The 19,384-nt window shown below is 40.8% G+C and overlaps 1 protein-coding gene across 1 annotated transcript in view; it reads left to right on the top strand.

The window, feature by feature from the left end:
• Positions 1-19,384, top strand: part of MED27 (mediator complex subunit 27) — a 237,913-nt gene that overhangs the window by 182,232 nt on the left and 36,297 nt on the right. The window contains exon 5 of the mRNA XM_004375777.3: positions 16,891-16,998. Within this exon, the coding sequence (XP_004375834.1) occupies positions 16,891-16,998 (108 nt within the window). The remainder of the gene's footprint in view (positions 1-16,890; positions 16,999-19,384) is intronic.

The following is a 19,384-nucleotide window of genomic DNA, read 5'->3' as shown; positions in this document are numbered from 1 at the left end:
GCTCACATAACTGTGGGACATATTTTCTCATTCATATTAATTGAATTTTAAAGTGACCTTGTCCATGTATTGATTTGAATTAAAATTTTCTACATCAAGGTCAAGTTGGCACACATTCTACAAACAAAATATTTTAAAACCAAGTGCAGCCTAACAGGGTATCGACAGAAGAAATGGAGGTTTAACAGGGGCAAGTGTGTCACGGGGGCACCGGGAACTGTTATAGTACAGCTGGCAAGTGTTAAGTCTGTGTGGAGACCACCTTCTCCTGGACTTAAATCTGACTCAACAAGGGGACAGTTCCTGTTTATGTCCATGGATCCACCTCTCCCAGGAAGAGAGTCCTTGAACATCCCACAGCCTAGAGTAATGTTACTCAGGCCTGTGTGTTTAGGATGAGGTTTCAGCTCATCTGAGACTCACTCAGACCACCTTGAAAAAGAGGGCCTATTATGATTGTTCATAAAATCGAACTACTCTAGACCAGACCTCAGCTCTGAGCCACAGCCTTGGAACTGCCCATTTAACTTCTCCACTTGGGTGTTTCAAAAGTGTCTTAAACTTTAGTAAGAGGAACATGATTTTTCCTCTCCCTGTTTTTCCCCTTGTTCTTTCGCATCTCATCTCTGAATAGGAAAACCATCTGCCCAGTGCTCAAGCCAGAAACCTAAAGGCTTCCTTAATGTCCCCTTTTTTTCTCACCTTTTATATCCAACCCATCAGCAAATCATGTCAATTCTACCTTAAATCTATTTGCTGTCACCTTCTCTTCTGCCATTACCCTAGTTGAAGCTGCCATCATCTTCTCTCTTGTGGGCCACTGTGACAGGGGTCTCCCCATTTCTTCTCTCGATCCCTCCACAGAGCAGCCAGGGGTCTGTTTTTCTAAAACGAAACATAGGACATGTTCCTCCACTGAAAACTCTGCACTGGCTCTCTGTTCACCTGGACTAAACCTAAACTCTCCTTATCAGCATTACAAGGGCTTTTCATGATCAACCCCGTTGCCGCCTGCCGCTATCTTGCTTGCCTCACTGACCTACTTTCTGTTCTTCGGACACCAGGTCAGTTCCCACTCTAGGCCGTTGCACAGGCTTCTCTCTTGGCCTGGCATGTTCTGCGCCAGCACTTTGCATGGACTAGCTTGGTCTTACCGGTAGGTTTCAACCAAATCTCAACAACTCACTTGTCTAACTTTGTTGTCTTCATAGCCCTATACAGATTAAATCATTTTTCTTCTGTTTGCCAAGAATATACACTTCATGAGAGCACAGATGTTGTTTTGTTCACTGCTCCATCTCCATGCTTTGAACAGTGCTTGGTACATGTTGTTGTTGGTTGCCATTGAGTCTATTCTAACTCATGACATATAGTAGGCATTTAATAAATATTTCAATGAATAAATGTGTGAATGCATGAACAAATGAATAATTGAATGATCCAATCTAAGTGTCACATTTTCACACATAGGTATTACCTAAATATTCTCTCTTTAAATTTTTGTCCCCCTTTTGTTCATTTTCTTCATAAATCTTTGCAAATTATATTTCTTTCTTTATATATTTATTGCTTGTTTGTTCTAAACTGTTAGCTCTATGATTATCTGTTTATCTCTGTGTACCTAATGCTTACTGTTGCACATAATATGCATTTAATAAATGTTTGTTGAATGGATAGAAGAAAGAAAGGAACTAGAAAGGCAAGCCATTTGTAATCCAAGGCAGCTCTAGGTTCTGGTGTGCATCTGTTTGTCTCTCCCTCCCTCCTTTTCCCCATTTCTTCATTCCTCCCCTCTCTCTTGTTGTATGGCTCCTCCTCCTCATAGTATTGCTGTTTTTTCCTACCAGTTCACTTCATGTTCTCCAGATTCTGAAGAGAGACAGTTTAATTGGCTTAGCCCAGAACCATCATCCCTATAGGGCAGAGCCTTCTGTACCAGGCCACTGTGTAGGGCCACCCTTAGACCAGGTACTTACCCCTGGGCCAGTTGGTTCCACCCAAGCACAGACAACAGCTGCCTCCCTGGGTGGCAGGTAGTTCCAGTGAGACAGGAACATTGTGTGAAGTGGGCTTCGTTACAGTCATGTTTAGTACAAGGTACAAGTAAAGGATCCATGCTTTTGCGGATTCATCTGCTAGTCTGTTAGGAAAAATTCGACATTTTCACTGTGTTGAAGAAAATAGCTTCTCAGTTAGCTGTATCCCATTTCATTCACATGGAATTGGGATTTTTATATAAGCATTGGTATTAGTTCTGTACTTTCCTTTTTTCTTAGAAGGGCTACATGTTATATATTTGAATATATATTTTATAAATCAAAATGAACTCAGTGATGATTTGGGGGGATTTTTTAATAATTCTTCAAGGGAAGCCCACAGGTAGCATGAAACAAACCAAGGCTGCACAATTCTTCTCAATTCTCCTTCATTTCTTTACATTATGTGTGAATTTTTATTGTTATTGAAGAGAGATGTGATAGGAACATTGTGAGAAATTTATATTTATAATATGATATGGCAAGTTATTTCATAAGCCTTCGTTGTCATGAAATCTAGTAATGAAACTTGGCAAATGGGTAAGTACTCCCTGATGACGTTGTCCTTCGAACGGGCAGTTTTGATTTCAGAAGAGAAGAATGAATTCAGGAAAATTAGAAATGCCCAGATTGTTAACACTGATGGCTCATTGCACAAATGATTCAGATTCACTCATCAGTGGACAAACCACCTAATGAAAAATAAGCTTTGTCTTATTGGGCAGGGGGTTTGTTAATAATTATTAAAAATTGCTAACAGTGATATTAATAATTACGCTACCACGTAGTAAGTGCCCACTGAGTACCGGTAATTACTGTCCTGGACACATAATATCACCAGCTCTCCAGGCGTTATAGATAAGGGATCCGTTTTAGAAATAAGAAAGCAGAAGCTCACATGGATTGATTTTCCCAGGGGCCACACTGCTCTGTACCTGGCAAAGGCAGAATTTGAACGTGGGTCTCTCAGATTCCAAAGCCCTGGCTCTCTCCCCTGTACCATGTTAGCTTTCCACTGTGATGATAGAACTGAAGGAGTAACCTAGCAGGACCACTGGTTGAGTACTTCTGTGTTTTAATCACAGTGCCAAGCAACTTCACATATGTTATATTGTTTCCTCCTCACAACAGCCCTGTGAGACATTATCCTGGGTTTACAGGTGAGAAAACTAGGCCTTAAAGAAGGTAAGTAATTTAATGGAATACCACGCAACAGTACAGAACAATAATGAATGCATGAAACATCTTATAACATGGAGGAATCTGGAAGGCATTATGCTGAGTGAATTTAGTCAGTCACTAAAGGACAAATATTATATAAGACCACTATTCTAAGAACTCAAGAAAAGGTTTAAACACTGAAGAAAACATTCTTTGATGGTTACAAGGGTGGGGAGGGAGGAAGGTTATTCACTAACTAGATAGTAGACAAGAATTATCTTAGGTGAAGGGAAGGACAGCACACACTACACGGGAAGTCAGCATAACTGGATGAAACCAAAGCTAAGAAGTTTCCTGCATATAACCAAACATTTCAAGGGATAGAGTAGCAGGGGCAGGGGTCTGGGGACCATGCTTTCAGAGGACATCTAGGTCAATTGGCATAACGAAGTTTATTAAGAAAATGTTCTGCATCCTACTTCGGTGAGTGATGTCTGGGGTCTTAAAAGCTAGGGAATGGCCATCTAAGATGCATCAATTGATCCCAACCCACCTGGAGTAAAGGAGAACGAAGAACACCAAAGTCTCAAGGAAAGTATTAGCCCAAGAGACAGAAAGGGCCACATAAACCAGAGACTGCATCAGCCTGAGACCAGAAGAACTAGATGGTGCCCGGCTACCACCAATGACCACCCTGACAGGGAACACAACAGAGAGTCCCTGACGGAGCAGGAGAAAAGTGGGGTGCAGAACTAATTATAGTAAAAAGACTAGACTTAATGGTCTGACTGAGACTGGAGGAACCCCAGAAGGCATGACCCCCAGAGTCTCTGTCAACCCAGAACTAAAACCATTCCCGAGGCCAACTCCTCCGACAAAGATTAGACTGGACTGTGGGACATAAAATGATACTCGTGAAGAGTGTACTTCTTAGCTAAAGTAGATACATGAGACCAAATTGGCAACTCCCGTCTGGAGGTGAGATGAGAAGGCAGAGAGGGTCAGGAGCTGGTTGAATGGACACGGGAAATCAGGGGTGGAAAGGAGGAGTGTGCTGTTGTTGTATAGGGAGAGCAGTTAGGGTCACATAACAATGTATGTATAAATTTTTGTATGAGAGACTAACTTGAATTATAAACTTTCACTTAAAGTACAACAATAAAATTTTTTAAAAAGAGGGTAAGTAATTGCTCAAGGTCACATGGCCAAGAAGGGGTAGAGCCAAGATCTAAACTCTGGTCTCTTTTCATCTCAAAGTCCATAAAGGTAACGCCCACGCTCTGTTGCCTCCGTGGCAAGTTGATTTTCTGAGTTGTTGGTAGATGGGACCTAAAGTCAGCTTACTTGCCTCCATTTTCCTGGGTCTTTGTCAAAGGGAAAATACAGTTCGCCCCTTGAGGCTATAATTGCTTTGTATCTCAAGTGTAACCCATATGTGGGAGTTCCTTTCTAGTTTCATTTTTCCTTTCTTATATTGCATTACATTACGTTGCATTTTATCATTGGGGACACAGCTTGATCCAGCCCATTGAGCAAAGTGAGTGACCTTCAGCAGGGAAGAGCGTCACTTTTATCTTTGACAGTCCCTCAGTTTGACCTCTTGGTTTCCAAGTCACATAGCCCCATTCTCTTTTTATGATTTGGTTACTGTCCAGCTCTCTGCAGTACTAGTAGCCACCTCTTTCAAGACATGACGGACAGTTTATCTTTTCTACCTCAGCTTTGCCAGAGTTTCAGCCTGTCAGAGTCAGTCTGTCTCGGTTTGCTCTCATTGTTGGCTATATCTAGTTTTACGGTTTTCCTAGAAAGAAGCAACAGCCAATCTCCCTCCCTACCTCTCGGTTTTAAATCCCCTTTGCTGCTGCAGCTTCTCAAGGCCTGCTGTTAAGATAACAATTCTGCCCAGCACAATTCTGTCAGGACTACACATAACCTAGTAGCTGTACAGAATTCAGAGTGCTAACTTTTTTGAAAAATGCTACATTTAGACCAAAAAAAAGTACTTTATTAGCATCTTACGGATGGAGTCAGGAGTGTGTGTTTAAATCCATTTGTGAGGGAAGCCAGGAGTCTTGGGAAGCAAGATTTTGAACCACTTTGTAGAGTCCCAGAGAAGTTTCCTGGGCAGTTGAAGGATTAGGTGACCCCAAGGCTCTGTGGCCACCATTATTTTTTTTTCCCTGTCTCACTTAAGACACCAGTGGGAGATCAGGAACCAGGCATGAGAGGAGGAAACAGCAAGAGGTGGAAATGAGCCCTGTGCAGAAAAGCAGCAACCTTGAATAAATAAGGGGCCCTAGTGGTACAGTGGTTAAGAGCTCAGACTGCTAACCGAAAGGTTGGCAGTTTGAATCCACCAGTCACTCCTTGGAAACCCTAGGGGGCAGTTCTATCCTGTAGGGTCGCTATGAGTCAGAATCAACTCAACAACAATGGGGTTGGTGGTTTTTTTTTTTTTTTTTTTTAAATCAATAAGCCTCAGCTTTCTTCTATTCAGAATGAAAATAAGATACCTGTCTTTACTGCATCACAGGGTTCTTAGACAAAGGAGAAAGCTGTGACCACAAGTGTGTGCACCTGTCCCTGTTATAGACCAAAGGGGTACATTTGCATCATTTGGGGGAAGACCCCCAGAAGTCAGTGAAAACCCTAATGGTGTTGAACGTTTCTTTCAGACCACATCTCAGAACATCTTCTAGAGTTTTCCATGAAACACTATTTTGGGGAATGCTTGTCTCTACTACAAATTTGTAGTAATTGGATGGGTGCTGAACCAAGCATTTTCTTTTCTTTTTTTTTTTTTTTTTTTAATATTTTATTGTACTTCAGGTGAAGGCTTACAGAACAGATAGTTTCTCATGTAACAGTAACACACATGCTGTTTTATGACATTGGTTAACAACCCCACAACATTTTAACCCTCTAAATTCTCAACTTTTTTTTTTCTTTTGTGAAAATACACATAGCCAAAGATATGCCATTTCAAAAATTTTTTTTTTTACATACACATTTAAGTGACATTGACTACACTCTTCTAATTGTGCTGTTATTCTCACTTAAGATGAAGGCTTACAGGACAAAATAGTCTCCCATTTGACAGTTACTACAAATGTTGCCCTATGACAATGGTTAACAATCTCACAACACATCAACAATATCCTTACTCTACTTTGTGTTCCCTATCATCAGCTTCCTACTCCCGTTCTGCCTTCTGGGCCTTCTCACTGGACTCCTGTACCTCGTTACTCTCATGGTTTTACTGGGCTGTCCACTCTCAGGCTGATCAGTGAACCTTGAAGGTAACTTTACCACTGAGCTAAAAGGGTGTCTGGGGGCCATACTCTCAGGGTTTCTCCAGTCTCCTTTAGGCCAGTAAATCTGGTCTTTTTTTTTTGTGAGTTAGAATTATGCTCTACATCCTTCTCCAGCTCTGTCCGGAACCCTCTGTTGTGATCCCGGTCAGAGCAGTCAGCGGTGGTAGCCGGGCACCATCTAGCTGTACTGGACTCAGTCCGGTGAAGGTCTTGAACCAAGCATTTTCTGGTTGCACCAGACCTCCCAATGAGGCAGTGCTCTCCTTCCTCAAAACTCCTTGAGCACACAGTGAGCCCAGTGTGGTGTGGCACTTAATATTCCTTCCTGTTATTTCAGACATGTAGGTTTTATCACCTCCTTTAAGATAGGAGCCATAGTTGATACTTCTCTAGGCCTCAGTTTACCCCTTTAAAAAATGGAAGAGTTGGACAAAATGATTTTTTTAATCCCTTTCAGTTCTCAAATTACATAATTCTATGAATCAGTGCCCAGTGCTACATATAGTACAAACACTTATTTACTCAATAAATAAATGCTTACTAGGATCATTCCCCTTACCCCAGTCTTTCTTCAGAGTTAGTACAAAGAGGAAGGTTCTAAGTACTGTATTCATAAAAAACTGTTCCTAAAGCTACCTGCCTCTCCCTCCCTCTCTGTTTTTCTTCCTCTCTCCTTCCCTCCTTCTTTCCTCATTTCTTTCTTTCCTTCTCTCTTTCCTTCCTTCCTAGCTATACTTTGTAAAACATCATTTAATTTACAGTTGACTCCTTAAGGGTGTATCTACACATCAGACTTGGACCTTGTTTGTACTTGGAAAATAACATTCATGAATGGTTTATATAAATGGTTGGCTTTTTTTTTTTTTTAGACGTAGTCCCGTTACCCAGAACAGGACTCAGACATGCAGTCATTTGTCTGAATGACAAACGCTGTGCTAGCCCCCTTCACCTCCCACACACAAGCTTTATGCCGGGTCAGGGATACCATGCCTGGCCCTTCAGTCCCTCATACAGATAAACTTTGGTCAACTCACCTCACCTATATTCTAGATACAGATACTGCTTAGTTTCAAAATGGCCTCCCCCCTGCACAAGCACTGAAGGAATAAGTTTTGAAGTAATCAGCTATTCTCATCTTCTAAACTCACATGGTCTACCATTGTAGATGTAGATGACATTTCAGCTACCAGGTTTATTGAGTTTATTAGATATCAGTTGGTGGCACAACTGAACTAAATATTCGTTTTACCATATCCTCAAATTTCCTCCCATTTCCTTTCCTATCTTGTGAGTTTCTTGTGATGTTGTTGTGGGCTATCGAATCGTTTCGACTCAGCGATCCCATGTGATGGAGTAGAACTGACCCATAGGATTTTCTATGCTGTAATCTTTGCAGGGGAAGATCGCCAGGTCTTTTCTTCTGCACAGAGCAGCTAAGTGGATTTGCACCACCAACCTTTCGGTTAGCAGCCAAGCGCTTAACTGCTGCACCACCAGGGCTCCCTTGTCTTGCCACAGTGAACTAAAATTCCCCTAATAGACTACAGTTCAGCAGGCAACTGCTATAAGACCAGAAAGAGAAGATCACCAATCTCAGCTTCAGCTGCTGACAACCAAGCTTACCCTGACAGGGGGCTGGGCAGTGATAGTATTTCTAAGTGTACTTCCCTGGAAGGGTGATGACCAGTGTGGGAGGCTTCCTTTTCAAGTGCACCTTTGCTCCTTTTCAGAAAGCACAGTGCTTCCTTTGACTCTCTTTACAGCATGCCATTTGAGTACTCACGGGGACAGGTGCAATAGTGAGTGAGCTCTTTGGAAATGTGCTGCTTAGTATAGAAAAGGTGTTACCTTGGCAAGAGCAAGCCTGCTTCATTACCAGATGGCATTAGCTTTTATTTGTGGTATCCCATAGCAGTTGCCAAGAACCAACCCGTAGCCCCTGTCAGTGGGAATTTTGCTTCTGACCACGGCCAGCATTGGCTAGCTTGGAGAAAGATGTTTGTTGGCTTGTATATGATACATTGCCCTATCAGCCTGCCAAAAGTCCAAGGTCACTACAGCCTGGTGCATCCAGATACATTAGAAACAGGCACATCCCAGATAGATGAAGGTATGAATCATTATAGAGTGGCGCTAGGGCTAGGAAGAGCATTAGAGAACATGTATTAAGTTCCGTCCTAATGGCAGAGCTGGAAGATCTCATGTTACTTTTTCCACCACACCATAATCTGAAGAGAAACAAAGAGCTAATAGCTGTTGAGTTTTGTTGCGAACCATACCACTATCTAAGTGATTTACGTGGATTGTCTCATTTAATTTGCTCAACAGGCCCCTCCACATTCTGCAGCTGAGTAAACAGGCACAAGAGGTTGTCTTACTTGCCCTCTGTCACACTGCCTGGAAGTGGCAGATGTGGGACTGCAGTCCAATCCAAGAGTACAGCCGCTTGACCTTCACACTAAATGGCCTCCTCTGGGGTCCGATGAGGTCTTGCTGAGTCAGCCCATGTAGCTTACTGTCTTTCCCTAAACTGCCCCTGAACCTTAGGCCTGCAGACTCTCCTCTCAGCAGTCATCTATCAGACAGCACATTTTTGTTTATCCTTCAGGGCCCAGTACAACTGTCACCCACTCTCTGCAGTTTCCCTTTAGCCCCAGGTGTTATAGTCGGAAGGTAAAGTAACATAAGTGGCCAGTTCATTGACCTTTAGGCAGCAACAGTCTGGTTCCAACTTTGATGCTAGCTGGCTTCAAATCATTTTACCTTACCTCTGTGAAGTCCAGGCAAAGAGTTTGGGCCAACTACCAATACCAAACCCCAACCAAACCCACTGCCGTCAAGTTGATTCCAGCTCATAGGGACCTTATAGGACAGAGTAGAACTGCCCCATGGGATTTCCAAGTCTGTAAATCTCTGTGGAAGCAAACTGCCACATCTTTCTCCTGCCGAGCCACTGGTGAGTTCAAACCACCGGCCTTTTATTAGCAGCTGAACACTTTAGCCACTGCACCGCCAAGGCTTCTTCAACTAACAGTAGCTACCATTTATTAAGAACTTATTCTGTGCCAGGCCCTATGCCATACCCCTTATCAGTGTGTTGTTTCCTTTCCTCATCACAATATCTCTGAGATGGAGGGATCACTGTCTCCATTTAGACATCAGGAAACTGGTGTTCAGAGAAGGTAAGTAACCAGGCCAAGCTTTCCAGTACCAGAGCTGAGATCTGATTCCAAATTGCTGATTCCAAAGCCTCAGAATCTTTGGATTCAAAATTGTGTATATAATTTCATTATGACCATGTAAAAAAGTTTTAAAAGCCATGAATCTGTGCATGTTCAACTTAGCTGAGCACCAGGGTCCTTTCTGGCTCTGTAAAAAATGAGAATTGAACAAATTTCCTAGAAATTTACAGATTCGAAAGATAATAAAGCAAACCAAAGCAAGACTTCACGACGCTGACTCTCCATAAATAGTGTGTATAGTATATAGGCCTGTATAAGCCATATAGGCACAGCCATTGGGACATTGTTGGTGAGCCTCTCATGTTTGTGCACCTGTCCCTGGTAGGAGCAGACAACAAGTAGAGGCAGAGATAGGGGACAGAGGGTGCATTAGAGAATCAGCCTACCAGAGAACTCTTCAAGAGGAGTGGTGAGAGGCACAACTGGGAATTACCTTATTTTTGTATTAAAAAAGGGAAAAAAACACACAAACCTGTCAAAAATTATGAGAAAAGGGAAAAAACATACAAACCTATCAAAAATTATTTGCTTCTGTTACTCAGATTGTGGTCTTGGAATACCATCTTCCACTGAAAGTAACCAGGGCTACTTGAAGGAATGGCTGATTCAAGACCTCTGACAGAAATTGTACAAGATAAGCCTGGTACATCTTATACTAAACAGCACGGCAGCTATCAAAAACGACTAGGGTTGAAAGGACCCAGGAGTCAACTGGAAGGAGATGCCCACTGGCCACAAACAGGACAGTTTGGGCATCAGTAATAATTGTATCAGATAAAAACACATCAAATATGTTTAAATCCATGAGATTATAATAATGTTAGGAGGGGAAAAAACTGATCTGTCTACTTTGGAAAATAACTAGTGAACCAATGCATTGCTTTGAAATCTGGTAAATAAAGGAAAGGAATCAAGCATTTATCCTGCCTGTTGTGTATAAGGAGCCCAGTGGTTAAGCGTTTGGCTGCTAACCAAAAGGTCAGCAGTTTGAATCCACGAACTGCTCCTTGGAAACCCTATGAGATAGTTCTACTCTGTCCTATGTTGTCGCTATGAATCAGAAATGACTCAATGGCAGCAGGTTTGGTTTTGGGATTTTTTGGGTTGTGTGTAAGAAACTACCACTGGGTAGCCAAATAGTAGATGATGGAGCCCTGGTGGCACAGTGGTTAAGAGTTTGGCTGGTAACCAAAAAGGTGGGCAGTTCAAATCATCAGCCACTCCTTGGAAACTCTGTGGGGCAGTTCTACTCTATCCTGTAGGGTTGCTGTGAATAGAAATCAACTTGACAGCAACAGGTTTTTTTTATAAAAATGCCTGATAAATTAATGTGTCAGTAGCTGAGCATCACAAGCTGAGAGACAGCCAGACCTTGCATGCTGCCTTTTGGTAGGCTGTGACACTGCCCATGAAGTTGTCTTCGTTGTTAGGTGCCATCAGGTCGGTTCCAACTCATAGTGACACTGTGTACAACAGAACGAAACACTGCCCGGTCCTGCACCATCCTCACAATCGTTGTTATGCTTGAGTCCATTGTTGTAACCACTGTGTCAGTCCATCTCATTGAGGGTCTTCCTCTTTTTTTGCTGGCTCTCTACTTTACCAAGCATAATGTCCTTCTCCAAGGACTGGTCCCTCCTAATGCCAAGTCCAAAGTACATGAGACAAAGTCTCACCATCCTTGCTTCTAAGGAGCATTCTGGCTGTGCTTCTTCCAAGACAAATTTGTTTGTTCTTCTGGAAGTCCATGGTGTATTCAATATTCTTCGCCAACACCGTAATTCAGAGGCATCAGTTCTTCAGTCTTCCTTATTCATTGCCCAGCTTTTGCATACATATGAAGAAAAAACCTGTTGCCGTCGAGTCAGTTCCGACTCATAGTGACCCTATAGACAGGGCAGAACTGCCCGATAGGGTTTTCAAGGAACACCTGGTGGATTAAAACTGCGAACCTTTTGGTTAGCAGCCGTAGCTCTTAACCACTATACCACCAGGGTTTCCATACATATGAGGCGATTGAAAATACCATGGCTTGGGGCAGGCACACCTTAGTCCTCAAGGCAACATCTTTGTTTTTTAACACTTTAAAGAAGTCTTTTGCAGCAGATTTGCCCAACACAATAATACATCGTTTGATTTCTTGACTGCTGCTTCTATGGTCGTTGATTGTGGATCCAAGTAAAATGAAATCCTTGACAGCTTCTAATATTTTCTTCATTTATCATGATGTTGCTTATTGGTCCATTTGTGAGGATTTTTGTTTTCTTTATGTTGCAGTGTAATCCGTACTGAAGGCCATGGTCTTTGATCTTCATCAGTAACTGCTTCAAGTCCTCTTCACTTTCAGCAAGCAAGGTTCTGTCACCTGCATATTGCAGATTATTAATGAGTCTTCCTCTAATCCTGATGCCAAGTTTTTCTTCATATAGTCTGACTTCTCAGATTATTTGTTCAGCATACAGATTGGATAAGTATGGTGAAAGGATACAACCTTGACGCATGCCTTTCCTGATGTTAAACCACACAGTATCCCCTTTTTCTGTTCGAATGATCGCCTCTTGGTCTGTGTACAGATTCTGCATGAGCACAATTGAGTGTTCTGGAATTCCCACTCTTAGCAATGTTATCCACAATTTGTTATGATCCACACAGTCGAATGCCTTTGTATAGTCAATAAAACACAGGTAAACATCTTTCTGGTATTCTGTGCTTTCAGCCAAGATCCATCTGTCATCAGCAATGATATCCTTCATTCCACATCCTCTTCTGAATCTGGCTTGAATTTCTGGCAGTTCCCTGTCTATGTACTACTCCAACCATTTTTTGAATTATCTTCAGCAAAATTTTACTTGCATGTGATATTAATGATATTATTTGATAATTTCCACATCCTCCGGGTCACCTTTCTTTGGAATGGGCAAAAATATGAATCTCTTTCAGTTGGTTGGCCAGATAGCTGTCTTCCAAATTTCTTGGCATAGATGAGTGAACACTTCTGGCATTGTGTCTGTTTGTTGAAACATCTCAATTGGTATTCCATCAGTTCCTGGGGCCCTGTTTTTCTCCAGTTACTTCAGCACAACTTGGACCTCTTCCTTCAGTACCATCAGTTCTTAATCATATGCTACCTCCTGAAATGCTTGAATGTCGACCGATTCTTTTGAGGTCAGTGACTGTGTATTCCTTCCATCTTCTTTTGATGCTTCCTACGTCATTCAGTATTTTGCCCATAGAATCCTTCAGTATTGCAACTCAAGGCTTGAATTTTCTCTTCAGTTCTTTCAGCTTGAGAAATGCCTAGTGTATTCTTCCCTTTTGGTTTTCTAACTCCAGGTCTTGCACATTTCATTATAATACTTTCTTTGTCTTCTGGAGCTGCCCTTTGAAATCTTCTGAAGTAGTCTCACCAAAAGAAAAAATGAAGCCTGAATCTGATCTAACTACCAGTTTGCAGAAAGTACGGAGTAAGGAAGAACATGTTAAAGTACACCACAGGGATGCCATCAGCAAAAACCAGACTGTGGAAAACTCAATGGAAGAAATGACCCAATTTCTTCAACAAAGAAAATAGAGGTGGGGTTAGTAGAGAAGGGAATACCTTTTGTTTAGGAGAGACTTATGAGTCATGTCAGCCAATCACATGTGTGGACCATATTTGGATCCCGATAAAGGCAAATTTTCTAAGAAGTGGCTTTTATAAGACTGTTGGAAATTTGAACACTGACTGAACGAGATGTCTGCTAATATTGGAGAATTCTTGTTTTGTTGTTTCTGTTTTAGATGTGGGTGCTATTGTGGTTATGCTTTTTTGTTTTAAGAGCATTTATCTTTTAGAGATACATTCTGAAATATTTATAGATGAAATGATATAATGGCTGGTATTTGTTTCACAGTAATTCAGGAAGGGAAAAGTAGGGGTGGAGGTGAAACAAATGAGTTGATTGCTGTTGAAGCTGCATGGGTCTGGGAGGTTCTTTATACTATTTTGTCTACTTTTGTATCTCTTTTAAGTTTTTCCATGATGAAAGGTTTTTAAAAATAAGTTAACTGAAAGTGCTCAGTAGCCACATGTGGCTAGTGGCTATGGTATTGGATAGTGCAGGTAGAATATTTCCATCACACAGGAAGTTCTATTGGACAGCATTGCTCTATACCTAACTTCATTTAGTGGAAATATGGAGGGATGGAGGGATAGAGGGACATGTTAATGACACCACAAGGAAGCAAACAGGCATATCCAGAATGTGGAACTGCTTTTGATTAAGATACTTAAAAGATTTTAACAACCAAATGCAAAATGTGGGCTTTGTTGGGATGCTGATTCGAACAAACCAACTTAAATAAAATATTTGAGACTAAAACAAAAATAATTAACTTGGTATTTAAGGATAGGGAGGATTAGATTGGATTGGATTTTGTTTTGATTTAATAGCACCTGTTGCTGACAAAAGCAGAGTGTAATAGGTGTGCTTATACCTTTCTGGTTGGCATGTGCTTTGCGTGACCCTTGTGGTTAGCAGTTTGGCAAAGTGTATCAAAAGCCTTTTGTACTGTTTGCCCATTAATTACAATTCTAAAAATCTATCTGAAGGAAATAACCTCAAATTCAGGGAAAACTTGTGAACAGAAGTGCACGCATTACAGCCATATTTATATTAGGAAAAATTTGGAAGCAACGTAAATGTCCAACTGTAGGAGAATGGTTAAGGAAATTGTAATATCCACTCAATAGATTACCAAACAGCATTTAGTGCTGTCTTTGAAGTCTGGGTAGCAATGTGGAACAGTGTTTATGCCATAATTTTAAGTAAACGTTTTATTTGAAATTGTAGATATAGTTTTATTTATATTCATGTTAAAAATTCAACAGTCATAAATCTTGGTAGTAAAAAGATTGAAGGAGATAAACCAAAGTAGTATTGGTAATTATCTTCGAATGAGAAGACTGTGAACAATTATTTTCTTCTTTTTTTTTTCTCTAATTTTATATTTTTCTATAGTGAGCAGGTATTAGTTAACTTTTTTAGTATTAGTTATCCTTAAAAGGATCTCTGGTGGCACAGTGGTTAAGTGTTCGGCTAATAACCAAAAGGTGGCAGTTTGAATCTACCAGCTGCTCCTTGGAAACCCTACGGGGCTATTCTACTCTGTCCAGTGGGGTCACTATAAGTCAGAATCAACTTGACGGCAGTGGGTTTGGTATCCTTAAAATACTAAAATTAACTTTTAAAAGCAAAGTGAGTTTTTCTGAATTTCATCTTAAGAAACTTGAATTTATCAGCTAATTAAAGTCAAACAACTGCTTAGTTATCTATGCTTATTAGCAAAGAGAGTTAAAATGTGCAGTTGGAAGTGATGGCTCTGTTGGAGGAGGTATCTTGAACCTCCAGTTTAGCCTGGTAAGAGGAAATTTATTTCAGTGATCATATAAAATCAAACCAAACTCGTTGCCATCGAGTCGATTCCAACTCATAGCAACACTATAGGACAGTGTAAAACTGCCTCATAGGATTTCCAAGGAGTTGTTGGTAGGTTCGAACTGCCTGCCGACCTTTTGGTTAGCAGCCATGTAGCACTTAACCACTTTGCCACCAGGCTCCAGTAATGATATAGCAAATTACAAAAGTGTAACTCTGTTTGCTTTCCCTCTTTCCCTAACTCACAAACTTCCTACCTCTTTTCCTTCTTTCCTTTCTTCCTTCTGAAGGAAGACCAAGTTGCTGATCCTACCTTTCATGGTTTATTGGCATCCTCAAATAGTGATTTTCAGTTACACAAAAAAATGAACCCTTAAATGTTACATGGTGTGGCAGTATTTTAAAAAGTATGCTACAGAAATAAGATTTTTTATTAACATTCTCTGAAATGTGAATAAATGTCTCATATTTTTTTCTTACCCTGTTTATATTCTGTACCAATTTAGGCATACGATAATATAGACATCAACCTAACACTTAAGATTATTGAAGAAACCAGTTGTTAAGGGTGTTCACTGATACCCAGGACTAACCAAGGAAAGAGGAAGGTTGTGTCAGGGGCCAGGCAGTTGTAAAACTGCAAGATATGAAGAAATAAGGAAAGGATGGTTGAAGGTGGCATCCCCAGAAACTGACTGCAAGTTGAAGTTGAAGGATCAGGATGTTGTTTGAGGCTGAGGCTCGTCTTACTGGGATAGGCAGGGTTTTCTTTCATTTAATTAGGTAATGTCAAAGCATCATTGGAACAACTAGACCACGGACCTTGGATTGGTCCTATGCAAGGTCTGCCTCTAGGGTCTCATCTATGCAATGAAAAGAAGAGGGTGAGAAAAATACCAGGAATGTTATGTGAGCCCCAGAAGAAAGAAAAGTGCTATTTCTATTCTTACTGCTGATCCTATTCCAACAAACACAGCAGGTTACTTTTTTCCTGGCATATATGAAGCTGTACTTTTTTTAGTTTTTTTTTTTTTTTTTTAATCCATAATACATGCTTATGTTCTGAGAGAGTAAAACACTGAAGTGTATTTCCAGGATTATGTTTCTTTTTTGAAAGTAAAATTCAGTTACTTTCCTTTAAAGTAACTTTATTTGGTATTGCTTCTCTGGTTTATACCACGTATTATAAATGTGTGGTTCAACCAGAGGGTATTTGGTGTTGTCTGCCTATACTGTCTATATTGTAGTCTCTACATAGTTCATAGGTATACACAGGGCCAAGATATAATATGAAAACAAATGTACTCACTAGACTCCAGAATGCCAAGATTATAGGATACTCTTTGAAGAAAGTAACCTTAAGGCAGGAAGAAAGAAAAAGGGAATTTTACTTTATTCAGCAGATAGTAAACATGTGAAACTTATACTGAGAGTTTATCATCCGAAAACATAAATAAATTCAGGGTAGATAGGTGAGTTGGGACCCACTACATCTTGAAGGAATTATGTGAAGAACTTGGCATTGTTGAGAGTTTGTTATTAAATGTTTTAGGATGATAGCACAAGGGGTAATGCCATACCTTCTCTCAAAATGTCCTTTGGTGCATCTTTCGGGAACAGGATGGATAGAAGATCATTTCTTCTTATAGTTTTGCCAAACTTTGTGTGATTTTCACGTTCAGGTGTAAGCTTTCATGTTTTCATGCATGTGTTTTGACAGGTGACCTTGGGAAAGGTGTTGAAAGTGATTGTCGTCATGCGGAGCCTATTCATTGATCGAACAATAGTGAAGGGATATAACGAAAATGTCTACACAGAAGATGGCAAGGTAAGCCTTCTGGAGTCTTTTGTTTTTTCTTTATCTCCAGTATCCCAAAACAAATATAGTAGAGCACCAGATGAATGACATTAAAAACTAGCAATCACAGCTAAAATGATCAACAAGCATAGATATGTCAGCATGAAGATGAACACTTTCAGAAAAACATTGCATTCTCTCTGCTTGCATTTTTCATCAAGCTCCTGCTTTTTCCTCTAAGCCTGATGCCCTTAGTTGAATTTCTAATTTGTCACCTTAGACCCCAGTTGCCTCATTAAATGTGTCTTCTGAGGAAATGGATTTTTTTTTTTTTTTTTTGCCAAGTCTAGCAGCACATCGATAGCCCAGGGTTCAGCATTTTGCTTTTCCTAGAACCATGAGAAAAGTTTGAGTTAGTTTGACACACAGCTTGATGACCATCTTTTTCCGTGAAACTCCCAAGTAGCCCTCAGGAAGTTGCTTATCCACAGTAGCACATACTGAATAGCTGCCATTGAAAAAAGGTAAGCTATTTCCATGGGTGATTTGTTCCATGGAAAGTTCGCCCATGTAAACCACTAATTTCTTTTGCCTGCACACACCCCATATGGCTCTATAGAGAGCATCAGAGGATGCTAACGGGAGCTGACAGCCTTCATTTGTTTGCTTCCAGAATGTAATGAGCACTCTGCCTGAGATACCCCCCCCCCCGCCCCGCCCCAGACTCAGCCTTGGTCAGTTTCCAGCACTGAGCCCCTGTCTCCCCCACTCTCAGGAGCTTTCCATTCTCCTCATGAATCCCATTCAAATTTAAAAGTTTGTTAGTGCTAGCACTTACAACCAAAGGCCACATTATAATGAGGATAGAATAGTCTTCCAAAAAAGGTGATAAATGTAGCTTAGCACATAGCAGTGTGTTATATAGAGGTGTGACCCATAAAGTAATGCAGTTTGTAGTTTGAACAAGGAAGCCAGCATTTATACATTCTACATGAGTGTTGTCTTATGTTGGAAGCTACTGTTACTCCGAGGATTCTGCCAAGTTCTCTTAAGTATCCCTGTTGATAACAAATCATTCTTTGAAGAGAAACTTTTTTTTTTTTTTTGGAAAAACCAAAAAGTCTTTGGAGTAAGTGTGGAGAGTAAAGTGGATAATCAAGGCAGGTATGATCTGTATGTTTATGATTAACAAACTCTGAAGGTAGTCCTAAAAGAGGAATTCTGAATTGTTTATCAGCAGCAGAAGCCACACTGGAATAGTGTATAACCTGCCAAAGACCCTGGGTCAGTGGTCGCTTAGAAGTGTGGTTCTTGTTGGTGTTTTCAAGGTTTGTAACCTTATAGTCACTCCTGGAATAAAACGTAACCCTTGCTCCCAAAGGACTTACAAGTGAATTGGGGAGATAAAGAATAAATACATAAAAAGCTAAATAAGGACCATGCTACAAGAGATACCAAATTCAGGATTCTAAAGAAGCAAACTTTGAATTTAGATTATAAGAAGGAATGGAGATTTTTACCTCCGTTGCATGGTATCTTTAATATTTATTTAATTGAATGTCCCATACTGAAAGTGTCTGAAATAATACATGTAAAACGCTTAGCACTTTGCCAGCTAGTAAATACTCAATAAATGGTAACTAGTATTTTTATTCTGCATTTAAAACAAGGGAAGTGGAAAATAGTCTCATATGTATACTTCAAATTTCCCTCTGATTACTCCTCCTCTGCTGTTTAGTCAGTTCTTTCTTTCCCATCTACCCCTTGACCCCCTGGTTCCCCAGGGTTCTCTTCTCCCTCTGCCCATTTCCCCGGCCACACTTGTTTCATGTGTTGCCTACAACGGGGATCACTTGTGATTTGTTTCTAAACCAGACCTTTCCTCTGAGTTCCAGACCCGCATTTCCACACAGACTGCCTGAATGTACCTCAATTCAACATGTCCAAGACTAAGCTCATTGTCTCGCTCCCTAGACTCAGTTTTCCCCCTCTCTTCCTTATCTTGGTTAACTGTACCATCACCTAATTGCTGACGCCTTCCTTCCCCTCATCCCCCATATCTAGTCTGTCAGTGGATTCTGGCAGTTCTCCCTCTTAAATATCTCTTAAATTGGGCCCCTCCTGTCCATCTCCACTCTTTTTAGGTTCTCATTGTTTCTCAGCTGAGTAACTGCACTAGCCTTCTCACTTCTAATCTCCAGTCTTACTTCCCTCCCAGTCTGTCCTTCACTTTGCCTCCAGAGCAATCTTCCCAAAATACACATCCAAGCATACAATTCTCTTGCTTTTCACCATCTCCCCGTTGCCCAAAGCAGCCCTTCCCAAAGTAGGAAGGTAGGATATTGATAGATGTTAGATACAAAGCATCTAGTTTGAGAAACACTAGGTTAGAGAAAGTTCAGTAGGATTCTTTACT

The sequence above is a fragment of the Trichechus manatus genome, unplaced genomic scaffold (genome assembly GCF_000243295.1).
Source record: "Trichechus manatus latirostris isolate Lorelei unplaced genomic scaffold, TriManLat1.0 scaffold00038, whole genome shotgun sequence".
NCBI lineage: Eukaryota > Metazoa > Chordata > Mammalia > Sirenia > Trichechidae > Trichechus > Trichechus manatus.
This window is presented reverse-complemented; position numbering and strand designations above follow the sequence as displayed.